Raw genomic sequence first — 14,182 nt, 5'->3', positions numbered from 1 at the left:
AGTAGATTCAGTAGTAACTTTGCAAAGGTAATTGGACATAAAGGAAAATATTTGCAAGGATATGGGCTGGGGAGTGAAATTAAATGGATAGCTCTTATAATTTACCTAAAAAGGCTCCATCTAATGCTGTACGATTCCATGGTGTTAGTAGTTTTAACAAATCTGTAGCCGAGTCTCGTGAAATAAATTTTAATTTCATTTGATCAAGGATAGATAATTCCGAATTTTTCTTCCAATCCTCATGTACTTGAAAAGAAATCCTAGATTCCTTTTCCGTCAGTCAAATCAGAATTTTGTCATGCAGGAGTATCAAAATAAATGATATTACAAGAAAGCATAAATCAAGGGATTTCCTTGCAATTTTTGTAATAATACACTGCAAATTCAAAGCAAAGTTTCTCCCTACAGTCAAATGCCTACTTGTTTATACCCACGTTTTCTTTAAAGTGGAGAGTAGTCAAAAACTCAGTAGTGGTGAAGTGACTTGGTGTAACAGCACCAGTGTGGCAACCACAGTAACTTCACGATTCTGATGATTACCTACAATGCTTCTTAAAAACAGCTGATTTGGTATATTTTGGGGAAATGTTATTTCCCGCCCCTCTCTCTCCTTCCCTTGCGTTGTGGAAGATAGAGCATTTGGGCAAGATGAATGTTTTCAATTTGAATAGCATGGAAAGAGCTCCAGTGAGACCCCATTCAAATGCAATCTTACAATGTTCTACAGAGATGTGAAAGGTACAACAATAGAATAAAAATCATAATACCATGTATAACCAGGCAGATTTGTATCAGTGTAAATAGCCAATTTATATTAAAACTTGATACTACATGTTTTTGTGGATAATGAAACTTTAAATAGCAACCATATAAAATAGCATATTGGGCTTCAATGTATTGCAGCACGGAGTAATGGGCTTTGAGCTCAGCCCCATGAGTCCCAATTATCTTTTTGGCATAATTATCTTAGCTACGCCATCATGGTGAGGCTCCAATCAGAGGGTAGTTGCTCCTACAAAGAGTGGAAATAAACACTGGAGTCAGGGAGACACCTATGGGACACCTATCTCCCATCCTTCTTGTCTTTAAGAAACAAATCACTAGAGATTTAGTGCATAAAATGTTCTAATATCATTTCTCCAGGGGTAACACAGCAAAAATCAGACAAGTCAACAGCGAACTGTCACTTTGCCAAATGTCTATTAAAATGAAGAGCTACCAACTCAAAACAAATTTTCTTCACATTACACTGACTATATTACTACATCCGGAGATTGCATTTTGACATATTTCATATCCTTGCCAAAAATGTAATACACAGGCCATTTTGACAATTAATTCCAGATATGACATTTAATCACGAGAAATCCCTCGATGAAATTTTACCTATTTTTATATTTATTGTAGTAACCAAAACCTTAAATGAATAGATATTTTGAAAACACAAAGTACAGTTCTCACGCGTAGTTAAGAAATAAAGGTTTAACAATTTTCTTTAATGACCAATTTAATCATTTTATTTTTACAACAGAATTTAATTTACAGCTTCTGATACAAATGTGCCAGTGACTTGATTGTGAAAAGCAGCTTTTCCAAATCTCCCAGCTACACTCCCAAAGGAAAATGATGCTCTATAGGAATGTCCTTCTCCCCTAGTCCACTTATTATTTGGTACCCCGGCAATCTACTTTTCAGGTTGGGTGAAATCAGAGATAATATATTGGGAACAAATTAGATCCAATCCACTAACAGAAATTATACCTTAACACAGCGGAGAGATTATTTTCCAAAACTGTACAGTGCAATAGGAATAGGTAGAAAGTTAATTCTGGCAGTGTTACAAACTGGGGGATATTGGTCTGACTGCTCATTATACACAATGACTGATATTCTGTTCTATCCACTGCAATTAGTTGGCCGATCCAAGACCGTCTGTTTTGTGCCACCGCCCAAGATGAATTTTTACTCCCCTGACTTAAAACACCAAAGTGATGCTAAAGAACCAGACTGCATGGTACAAGGCAAAATTCTGGGTTCACTATGATTTTTGGTTTCTAACAATCACATTTTAGCATTTAAAAGTTAAACTATTTATGAAGTAGCAGCCACAGAAGTAGGTTTTTCCAAGACAACACACTCAGACTTTCAAGAATTACAGCCAGATCGACAATGGATTATTGCTGTAAAAGACTCTGGTGTCACCAGTTCTGCCAAAGAATTTCCTCATAAAGCACCATTTGACACTGCACAAATTGACAGCAATACAAGGTTAACTAATAAACTGTTCAAAAAGATAATCATAAAACTACTGCTTAGCCAATAACTCTCAATGTTCACTGTCAATACTTTTGGTCTTAGAAGACTATTTGATATGATAGTTTAAGAACAAGCATTATCACTGCATCAAGATATTTCCATTTACTGTAGTGTAAAAAACAATGATTACCTGTTTTCCTCCCCAACCTAATCCCATATAATAATGAAGCTTTAGTTCCCTATTTTAATCAGTGACTGTTTTAAGATCACATTCCTGAATCTCTAGTCCATAGATGAACAACTGATTAACAAAATGTTTCCATAAGTGTGCTTTGCACAACTACATATAACTCCCATCAGATGCCTTCAGCATATTGGGATGCCAACCTATTGAGTGGATCAGCAATACATTGTAATAAAAGTATAATAGAACCCAATGTAATTCTGCTATGATTAATTTTCATTTAAAAAGCACTCAAATCTATTGTTCTTACACGGCTTGAATTTACTAGCAGCCTTACCTAATCCTTTTGTTCAGTACCTTTGCAGGTGCTACATGAAATGATTTATGGAATTTTCAGTTCATAGCTGGCACTGGTCCCTAGTACAGAATTCCGATTTTGGGATTACTTGGCTTTTATACAGCAAGGTCCATAATATGTAGGAAATTAAAAAATAAAAATGCCAGTGCAGTAGAAACTACACTTCAGAGGTAGGGAGTGAAGCATATTGCTAGGACTGAGTGGAGGAATCTCTACTCCCTCCCTCCTATTCTATATTTGATCTGGAGATGCACAGGATATTCTCATCCCCAACTAATTTCTCATCTTAAACAAAACCTATAGGATAAGAAATTATATTAAATAGTTTGACTCGATTGATAAACACATTTTAAAATCAGAATGAGTCAACTTGATGGGACAGATATCTGTTTCATATTAGTTATCGTCAGCGGGGAAGTTTAGTTGTTGTGTACATACATTGTCAGTTATCAAGCTTGTACCTTTATTTCTAGATCTGGACAGCCTACATCTGCTCTTTACTATTTTGTCAGTTTTTGCCAGCTCATCAACGTGCTGATGTCTTATACTGGCATCCTCCTCCTCATCTATCAGTGTAGCTAATTGAGGCACAGATGTGTCTTTCGCTATGAAGTTGGAACACAAACTGGTGAGATTATCTTTCTTCTGTTCAAAAACTGAGTGCGTGACATTAGGTTTAGTCAGCTCGTCAAAGTAGCTGGGTCCTCCATTTATACTCGGAAACATTTCCACGCAATTAGCAGCTTCGTTCTCAGGTGCAGCAGCAAAACCGCAGAGATCATCAACTTTGACAACATCTGGTGAATTATTTCCCCTTGCTGTTTCTAAACACTCTTCCTCTGGATTCTTGTCGAAAAGTTCAGGGGTAAAAAAACATGTCTCATCCTCCCTAACACCATCATCTTCCTCTGCAGGCTGCTGCATATCAGGGCTAACGGAGGATGGTATTCCCATAATTTCTGCCTCATCCTCGCTTAACAACTCCACAACAGAGGAGGGTGATACAACCATGGAGCTGTTATAAGAATTTCCTGCACTGTCATAAGCTGTTTGGTTTTCTCTGTTATCTTGTAACTCATGTTTTACTGCATTTAATAAAAACTCCTCTCTGTTTATTGGCGTAGCAGTATTTTTCTGTAACATGTTCTCAAACTGAAATGAAATTATTTCTGTCTTTTGTTGTGTCTGTCTAACAGTTTTGCACATCATGTTCTTATGATCACCTTGCATCAACTGAATAGATGAAAAGTGTGACTGTGTTGGTAATGTTTGGATAGGTGTGGAAGTCAGAGGCCTTTTTCTAAAATACTGCATGATAGATCCGGACTCATTTTTTGAGACACCAGTCTTACAGTTTTTCTCTTTTACACTGGCATTTCTGAAGAGCGGAGTTTTGGTGATTATGGTTGTAGAATTCGCTTCCTCATTATCTGCAAGACAAGCAATAATTATCAAAGGTCATGAAGTGCAGCACAGCTTTACCCCAAAAACCAAAGCTAACATTACCTTTTCACTGCTTTACAAAATCTACTTCAAAAAATGAAATAACACCATGATTGAGTGCTTGAGCATAGATCAAACACTCGTTTCATGATTGACGTAAAGAATTATGTTAAGTTCAGAAAAGTCTGCTATTCACGAGTGGTACTGAAGTTTCAAGAGAGCCATGTTGTAAAGTAATTGGTCAGGTTTTGAGCACCACACTAGAGAAAGAGTATTTTAGAGATACAGAAAAAGAACACATTAAACTTGAATGATACCAGGATGAGAAAATGGAACAAATGCACGTGGATGTTGGAAATCTGAAATAAAAGCAGAAAATGCTGGAAACATAGACATAGACATAGAACATACAGTGTAGAAGGAGGCCTTTCGGCCCATCGAGTCTGCACCAATCCACTTAAGCCCTCACTTCCACCCTATCCCTGTAACCCAATAACACCATCTAACCTTTTTGGTCACTAAGGGTAATTTAGCGTGGCCAATCCACCTAACCTGCACGTCTTTGGACTGTGGGAGGAAACCAGAGCACCCGGAGGAAACCCACGCAGACACGGGGAGAACGTGCAGACTCCGCACAGACAGTGACCCAGCGGGGAATCGAACCTGGGACCCTGGCGCTGTGAAGCCACAGTGCTAGCCACGTGTGATACCATGCTGCCCACATCTGTGGAAAGAGAAACAGAATTAACATTTCAGGTCTGTGGCCTTCCATCCTCCTCTTCCTTCAGTTACCATGCCCTAAAAGGGTGTAGGTGACCATGATCTTCTATTGGATTGGTCCACGATTATGCTTGGCAAATTGCTGCAAAGGTTTGCTGTTGCCTTCTGCAGTACAGCTGTACAGGAAATTCTCCTGCTCTTACTGCCTGCCACCAAAGTTTTCACAGGCTAATAATCAACTTGTTTGGCCACGTTATGAACATACCTTTCATGGCCATCAAGTCCTGAAGTGTGACTTGAACCCGGAGCTTCTGGCCCAGAGGGAGGGGTGCTAATACAAGACTTGTTCAGAGAGTCTCCCCATATATGAGGTCTCTGATTATGGGGGAGTCTGGTGAGGGTGGGGGGCTGAGACAGCCTCACGCATGCATGCTGGGGGGGGGGGGGGATAGCGGTGGTGACCCAGCAATTCCCATGGTGGTGGGAAAGGGGGGCAGGGTGCGATGCAATAGGTTTTAAGCAAGTGAAAGGGGGGGGGGGGGGGAAAGAGGAGGAGGACAATAGTGCAGATTAAATGATGGAAAGTTTTATTGTAAGGTGCCAAAATGAATGGTAATGGGACAAGAACAAAAACTGGCCCGCCGCCAGTAGCGGAGTTCCCGATATGGTGGAGAATTTTGTGTCGAGCAAAAAATGCCAGTCACCAATCCCGTTGCGATGCTTCGGTCCCCTGCTGGCAGCAGCATTGCGTTTCATGCCCCGCGCTAGCGGGAGATGCAAATGGGTCATTTAAACCCATCTTCCTTCATTCTATTAACGGGCTGGACATCGGATTCTCCACACCTCCGTGATGCACCAGCCCTCTGGGCCGGGATTCACGTTGGCATGCATTGGTGAGAGTATTTGTCAGAGTGACCCTGATGTGCTGGGCCAAGGGGGAAGTATTTAAACAAGGGCCTCCAAGGTCTATCGGTGGGCACCCCTCCCCTTCACAATGAAAATCCTGCCTCCCCCCACCACCACCAATCAGTCATTCCTGCCTGGAATCTAAAGAGCAGTCTAGGCAGAAACAGTGAAAAATCACTGCATTTTCACTCACCTGTTCTCTACACCTGTTGCCTCAGTCAGAGATGTAGAAAACAGCAGCTGTAACTTCACAAAAAGCCAAAACCACATCACAAGACTCAAAACTCCCCCAGACCTTTAAAAGAACATGCATTTAGTAGGCTACAGTGTAATGCTCCCAGGCAGCCACGTGCCTGGATTGTTTATTTTCATTTCCCTTCATGCTTGAATGCATATCAAGTACCCTGCTTTAATGTTCATCGTTTAGGTGATTGGCAGCTTCTGAGCACAGCAAAGACAGTTCAGTGCGTTCTGCTGCAAAAGAGAAAGTGAAAGCAACGTAACTTCTGGATGTTTATAAACATTGAGGTTTGGTTAAAAGCAAGGTACTTGAGATGCATTCAAGTGTGAAGGGAAATGAAAATAAACAAGCTAGTACCCTGTCAATTACAGCATACTAAAAGCTTTTTCTCTTTGAAGGTGAATAGAAACCTTGCAGATCAAAGGATCGATGGGTTTAAACACTCTCAATAGCAAGAATATCCTTTTCAGATAAGAATACCAAAACTGTACACAATGTTCCAGATGTGGTTAGCACTGTTGCCTCACAATGCCAGGGGACCCAGATTCGATTCCAGCCTTGGGTAACTGTCTGTGTAAATTTTTCACGTTCTCTCTGTGTCTACGTGGGTTTCCTCCAGGTGCTACGGCTTTCTGCCACAGTCCAAAGATGTGCAGAATAGGTGGAATAGCCATGTTAAATTGCCCATTAGTGTCCAAAAGATGTCTAGGTTAGGTGGATTGGCCATGATCAATGTGTGGGGTTACAGAGGTAGGACAGGGGAGTGTGCCTAAGTAGAGTGCTCTTTCGGAGAGTTGGTGCAGACTTGATGGATTGAACGACCTCCTTCTGCACTGTAGGGATTCAATAGTTCTTCTATGATATGGTCTCATCAAGGCTCTGTATAATTGCAGCAGGACATCCCTGCTCCCTATGAAGGGCAATACCATTTGCCTTCTTCACAGCCTGCTGCACTTGCATGCTTATTTTCAGCAACTGGTGTACAAGGGCATCCAGCTCTTGTTGCACATTTCGCTCTCTCAATCTACAGCTATTCAATTAAACATTAACACAAAAGCACGCACCATGCAGGCTGAAAATCTGAAATATGAAGAGAAAATATCAGGTTTGCCAGTGTCTTTGGAGAGAAAAACAGAATTCCCTTTTCAGATATGTGACCTTTCATCTTAACTAAATTAGGAATGCAATAGGTTTTGAGATATGCTATGAAGAGACTTTAGACAGAATTTGATGAATCAAAGAGTAAGAACGTTAACAGAACTGTTCAAAATTAATAACAAGGTTTAAAAAGGTGGATTGTGAAATTATATCCCCCCAGTTGCAGAATTGGTAATAAAGGGTGATGGTGACATAAGCCATCAAGTCTGAAGAAGAATGTTGGAAATATTCTGCCCCAACAAAAATGTAATATATTCCATATTCAAATAAGTGTTGAAAACCAGTCAATATAGAAATTGAACATGTAATTAAATGTACACTTGAAGAAAAGGCCAAAATTCTCTGGCCGCTGGGATTCTCGGTTCCCGCTGGTAGCGCATCTCCGCCAGCGGGTTTTTCCGGCGGCATGGGGTGGGAGTAGAGGATACCGCTGCCAGTGAATGGCATGCCGCCAAGAAACACACGGCTGGGGGACCAGAGAAACCAGCCCAAGGAAACGTATTTAAATCAAGTGGGAAATAAAGCAGGAAATTGCATTAGAATGGACTGGTCCACTGGGTGAGCTAGCACTGTATCAGGCAAGGTGGCATGAACAGCTTTCTTCTGTAGTGAAATTTGATTATCGCAATAAATATTCAAATTTGAAACAATGATCCAGATCATATGTGAAATACTTAGCGAGTGAGTGTTCCACATTTGGAGTAGGGGAGAAAAAAAACTAACAGAACCAACCCTACCACTAGAATCATAACCACTGTTAACTAATTGAAGAAGAAGGTAGTTGTTGGACATGAAAATGTCAACCTTTCCTTGGCAAGTAGTAATGGACATAAAGACATGGAATGGTTGGTGGGGCTGGCGCCGTGGGGGGGGGGGGGGGGGTGGGGGGGCAGTAGTTTGTACATCAAAAGTAAATTGAGCTAGTTGGTGTTCAGCTTTTACTACTATGCAATTTAATAACTGTCTTAAGTCTGCTAGAAAATAATTTTGCACCTCGTCATCTTGCAAAATCCTCCCGCAGTTTGCCTGAAGTGATGTGGGACATAGACCTCTTCAGCCTACAATCCTATGGCTAACAGACTGAATCAAGTGGGTAAAAACAGGTCTCGTCTTCTACTGCTCAACATCAAATTGTTTCCACAAGATCAGATTAACCCAAATACAATGTCACTTACATTGGCATCAACAACTTAATTCATATGGGTTAGGGGATGAAAATATAAAATTGGAAGTTAGGAATTGAGGCATTTTATCTCTATTAAGTTACACCTAATTAGCAAAACGTAGACAGCATTTTGGTTTAAGGTGAGGGGAAAAACATTTCACTATTATTCCTCTTCTAAAATACATATAATACGCTTCCCCAATATTAAAGATCTTTATTGAAGCAAAATATGGCAGATGCTGGATTTGGTGATAAAAACAGAACTCACGAAAGGTCACAGACCTGAAACATTAATTCAGTTTCTCTTTGCACAAATGCTTCCAGATCTCTTGAGTATTTCCAGCATTTTCTGTTTTTCTTAAAAATCTTTATGCTTTTTCCTTATAGGTTTTACTAATTTATTCAGTTGTTTGTTGAAACAAATGACACTTTATTGATACTAACCAGGTACTTCTGTAGTGCTCATTTTACTGGTCCCACGGGAGGCAGGTATGGGAATGGCACTAGGGTTAGTCTTCTGGCTTGCTGGGATAACACTAGGCGGGTTGCATTTTGGAATACTATTTTCCAACAAGGTTTGTGTGTTGGCAGTCTGCGATTGATGACCCTTGTTCGCAATATGTGCGGGTACTGTACTGAGGATCTTGGGTAAGTATTCAATATCCTTCTGGTGAGCATTGGAAAACATACACAATGAATCTAAAGCACAATTGAAATTTGGATGGTGTTGGACCTGTTGACGGATCCACTTTGATAGACCTATAATTAAACAAAGTTGTAACAATCAATGAAAATGGAAAAAGCATTACAAAAAACATCTAAATCAGGAGGACGCGGCCCATCTAACCAGCCCATCTATATCATCCTGTATTCTAACTCACTATTTAACACTCCACCAATTTTTGTATACAAATGAATTGTATTTACCATTTTGTTAAAATCTTTTATGAAGTGCATATATTCTATTTTCAAAATTATTTTCACTCAGTTGGTGCTGTTTTGTCACAATATGTTCCTGCTCAACATTTCCATTTAAAGGTCACTTTCCATGTTGAGAATATAACACACTCTAAATTAATTATTACTCCAATGAATGCTTTCATACAAATTATTTTCCTGGTTTGATAGTTGAAACAGCAACACTTGTAACTACTCGGCGAAGTTCTGTCTGCTATTGGAATGGCTCCAGTAATTGCATTTTCAAACATGTGAGCAGTGAAAGGGATCTCTAGGCCTGACTAGCGCACCAGAGCATGAAGTCTATTGTCATTCCTGAGTGCGTCAACCGTAGCAATAAAAAGACATGAATATTGAAACAAAGGGAAAGATCTTGCACCCCCGCTCACCTCAGGTGCAAATCCCGTCACGGCTGCTGAATTTATCATAGGATTTACAGTGCAGAAGGAGGCCATTCGGCCTATCGAGTCTGCACCGGCTCTTGGAAAGAGCACCCTACCCAAGGTCAACACCTCCACCCTATCCCCATAACCCAGTAACCTCACCCAACACTAAGGGCAATTTTGGACACTAAGGGCAATTTATCATGGCCAATCCACCTAACCTGCACATCTTTGGACTGTGGGAGGAAACCGGAGCACCCAGAGGAAACCCACGCACACACGGGGAGGATGTGCAGACTCCGCACAGACAGTGACCCAAGCCGGAATCGAACCTGGGACCCTGGAGCTGTGAAGCAATTGTGCTATCCACAATGCTACCGTGCTGCCCAATCTCGCGAGAGGGCCAAAACGGGATTTGTGCCAGTGAGATTGGTTTGAGACCTTCGGCCCAGAGCAGAATCTGGGGACCTAGGTACAAATCCCACCACAGCAGATGGTGAAATTTGAATTCAATAAAAATCTGCATTTTAAAATCTAATGGTGACCATGAAACCATTGTAAAATTCCATGTGGTTCATTAATGTCCTTTAGGGAAGGAAATCTGTCATCCGTACCCGGTGTGGCAGCATTGAGGGCAGTTAAGGACAGGCAGTAAATTCTGGTTCAGCCAGCGATGCTCATGTCCCATAAAATAACATAAGAACTAGGAGCAGGAATAGGCAATTCAACCCCATGAGCCTGCTCTGCCTTTCATTACGATTATGGTTGATCTCATCTCGGCCCCAGTTTCCTGCCCGTGCTCCATAAACGTTCAACCCGTTACTAATTAAAAATCTGTCTATCTCCTCCTGAAATTTACTCAATGTCTTGCCATCCATCTCACTCTGGATGGTGAATTCCACAGATCGTGCCCTTTGAGAAGTAATTTCTCCTCATATCTGTATTAAATTTACTATGCCTTATCCCAAAACTATGGCCTCTCGTTCTTACCCACAAGAGGAAACATCCACGCTATGTCTACTTCGTCAAATCCCTTTATCATCTTATCCACCTCAATTAATTCTCCTCTCATTCTTCTAAACTTTATAGAGTGTTATAGGCCTAAACTGCTTAATCTTTCTTCTAGCTGATCTGTGATGCAGAACAAGGCCAGCAGCACGGGTTCAAATCCCGTACCAGCTGAGAATTCTGAATTCTCCCTCTGTGTACCCGAACAGGCGCCAGAATGTGGCGACTAGGGACTTTTCACAGTAACTTCATTGCAGTGTTAATGTAAGCCTACTTGTGACAATAAAAGGTTATTTATTTATTTATTTTTTATAAGACCAACCCCTCTCGCTGGAATTAATCTAGTGAACCTCCTCTGAACTGCCTCCAATACAACGATATCCCTTTTCAAGGGGACCAAAACTGTACACAAATGCTCCAGCTGTGGTCTCAGTAATGCCTTGTTGCGGCAACACTTCCTTACTTTTATACTCTATTCCTTTAGCAACAAATGCCAAAGTTCCATTTGCCTTCTTTATTACCTGCTGTACCTGCATACTAGTTTTTGGTGAGTCATGCACGGGGACATCCAAATCCTCTTGCACCAAAGCACTTTGAAGTTTCTCTCTATTTAGATAATAAGTTGCCTTTTTATTTTTCCGACCAAAATGGATAACCTCACACTTATCCACGTTAAATTTCATCTGCCAAATTTTGGCCCACTCCCCTAATCTGTCCATATCCATTTGTAAATTTCTTAATTCCTCATTTCAACTTACCATCCCAATTATTTTAGTGTCTTCTGCAAATTTGGCTATAGTATCTTCTATCCCTGCATCCAAGTCATTAATATATATTGTAAATAGTTGGGGCCCGAGGACCAAACTATGTGGCACCCCATCAGTTACATCTTTCCAACCAGAAAAAGACCCAGGTATCCATCTCTCTGCTTTCTGTTGGTTAGCCAGTCCTTTATCCAAACTAATAAATTGCCCCTAACCCCATGTGATCTTGCTTTGTGTATTAAACTTTTGTGCAGCACCTTATCAAATGCCTTCTGGAAGTCCAGATATACTACATCTACAGGATCCCCATTATCCACTTTGCTTGTTACATCTTCGAAGAACCCTAGCAAATTAGTCAAACACGATTTGCCCTTCATAAAACTAGGCTGATTCTGATGGAATGTGTTTTGACTTTCCAAATGTCTTGTTATTACTTGCTTAATAATGGATTTTAAAGACAGATGTTAAACTAACTGGTCTATTGTTTCCTACTTTCTGCCTTCCTCTCTTTTTGAATAAGCATTTTTCCATCCATTGGAACCTTTCCCACATCCAGGGAATTTTGGAATATTATAACAAATGAAAGCCAAAAATGAAAGGAAAAAAGGGGATGCTATGTCAGATGAATAGTTACAGCACAGAAGGAAAAAATGTTGCCCATTGAGTCTGTACCTGTGTTCTTCATGAGCTATTTAACTGGTTTCACTCCCATGCCTTTTTCCCATAGCATTTTATTCCTCTTAAAGGTGCTTTCCCTCTGAAAGCCAAGCCCTGCTTGAATCTGCGGCATTAAAATGCCTATTATCAGCACTAATTGGTAGTTGACTCAGAAAGCCCGTAAGAATAGCTGGTATAGGAAATGAAAACAACACAATTGTACATTATGGGGTGCTCTTTTGAAGCTGAAGCCAAGGCATATTGTTGGAACAATGAAGAGATTTATTTTTACATTTTCTCACAAGGATGGGGTGGTAGGCATGTAGGAGGCCTCAGAAGCACATTGGAAGTAGTTTAGGAAATGTGCATGCGCAAAGGAATGTAGAAAAGGTGAGAAAATAAATGCAGGAAGAAAAGTGATGAAATAAGAAACCTTTCGTAAAATTGCCGAACCTACCAGCTCCCCCTTTGCATTTGGAGGACTTCCCATTGTCCGTACTTCAAATGTATGGTATTCCAAGAGTCATAACACTTCACTCGAGTGTACCCTCTAAAAATTTACAGGTGCTCATGTGCTCTATAAAGATTTTACAAGTCAGGCACTCATGAGTACACTAGGAACTAACTACTTTTCGTTAACCCTTACAGCATAAGATCATTGCATTTGGTCTGCTAATCGTAAGGCATTATTCAGCAGAGAAAAAGGTTAATATGGCATAATCTCAGTACAACACACTTTACATAACTGTGTTTTCAGCTAAATTCTGCTGCATTGGCAAGTAACAGCAGCATTACTTAAGAATCTGATGCAAATAAAAGTTTTATGGTCGAGTCATATCTCAAGCATGTGTTTCGCATTATTTTCAAAATCTGAACGGCAAAACAGAGTTATAGCACCATCCAGTGACTAAAGGGCAGCAATTTGACATCCACAATTTTCATGCAGTATTTTATAGCATATTTTCAGTTTGATCCAGCAATTCTAAAGTTGAACAATACGGTAGCATTTTATTTTACCAAGTTAAACATGCTTTACTCACTTTTTTCTTAAGATTTTACCAACCCACACACATTTTCTGACCTAGAAGACAAAAATCACCTTCTTCCTTGACAATGCCTACAAATGTATCCAAGTGATTGTTATGGAGCAGTGTAGCCACCTAAAATGTCTGATTCCCGATTAATTTGGCCAAAACCCGATTTAAAATGGCTAACCGAAAAGGCTGATGGGAAAAGCAGCCAACAGGACACAAACGGACAGCTGCAGACAGAATAGCATATTCGGCCCTGGGGAAGTTGGCCCAGATCGATACCTACGACTATTAGCAGCACATCAACACAGACATCTGCAGTTTAATCGGCTATCCCCGGGAACAATTGCAACATATTAGCAATTGAATGCCGGGCCAGACCTCTCGGCGCCTGCAGTGGCCGAAACAAAGACAGGTGAACGACCACCCCCGATCGAGGAATCGCCCCATTATTGGAGCATATCGAACCCAGTGATTGGGAACAAGTCCAATCACTTGGGACTCAGGGTCAAGGGCCGCCCCGAGAGGCGGGAAGCCCCTGGGCCCTATAAATTGAGGGGCCAAGTTCAGATCTCACTCTCTCTCCCTTCTTCTCCTGCTCGCAACCTTCGCAAGAACATCGACCAGAAACAGTAAGTCTGACTCCAGCGATCGCTACCCGATAGAGATTCCTAGCCATCGACCCGTATCAGCCTTTTGAATCCCGCAGGCCAGATTCAATTCGATAAACCATTCGTTTCCCTGACCTGGTGGGCCATCCCCAAAAGTTAAGTATTGGCCAGTAGTGGTAGGTTTTGATATAGATAGTAGGATTATTGTGTAAGTATCTATTGCTGTACATAATAAATGACCGCTGATTTCAATCTTACTAAGCGGTGTGCTGACTTATTAATCATAACTCGAGCTTGAACCACGTGGCGGTATCAGAAAGATACCTGGCGACTCGTGAGC

At 40.8% G+C, this 14,182-nt stretch overlaps 1 protein-coding gene across 2 annotated transcripts in view; it reads right to left on the bottom strand.

The window, feature by feature from the left end:
* Positions 1–1,489: 1,489 nt before the first annotated feature.
* The window catches only part of brip1 (BRCA1 interacting helicase 1), a 329,036-nt gene continuing 316,343 nt past the window's right edge, over positions 1,490–14,182 (bottom strand). For both annotated transcript variants that reach the window (XM_072469931.1, XM_072469933.1), the window contains exons 19-20: positions 8,876–9,190; positions 1,490–4,228 (exon numbers count right to left, since the gene is read on the bottom strand). In XM_072469931.1, coding sequence (XP_072326032.1) covers positions 3,195–4,228; positions 8,876–9,190 — 1,349 coding nt within the window. In that variant the 3' untranslated portion in view covers positions 1,490–3,194. The remainder of the gene's footprint in view (positions 4,229–8,875; positions 9,191–14,182) is intronic.

This window comes from Scyliorhinus torazame, chromosome 12, assembly GCF_047496885.1.
Source record: "Scyliorhinus torazame isolate Kashiwa2021f chromosome 12, sScyTor2.1, whole genome shotgun sequence".
In the NCBI taxonomy this organism is placed as follows: Eukaryota; Metazoa; Chordata; class Chondrichthyes; order Carcharhiniformes; family Scyliorhinidae; genus Scyliorhinus; species Scyliorhinus torazame.
The sequence above is the reverse complement of the archived record's forward strand: the minus strand, read 5'-3'. Positions and strand labels throughout refer to the sequence as shown.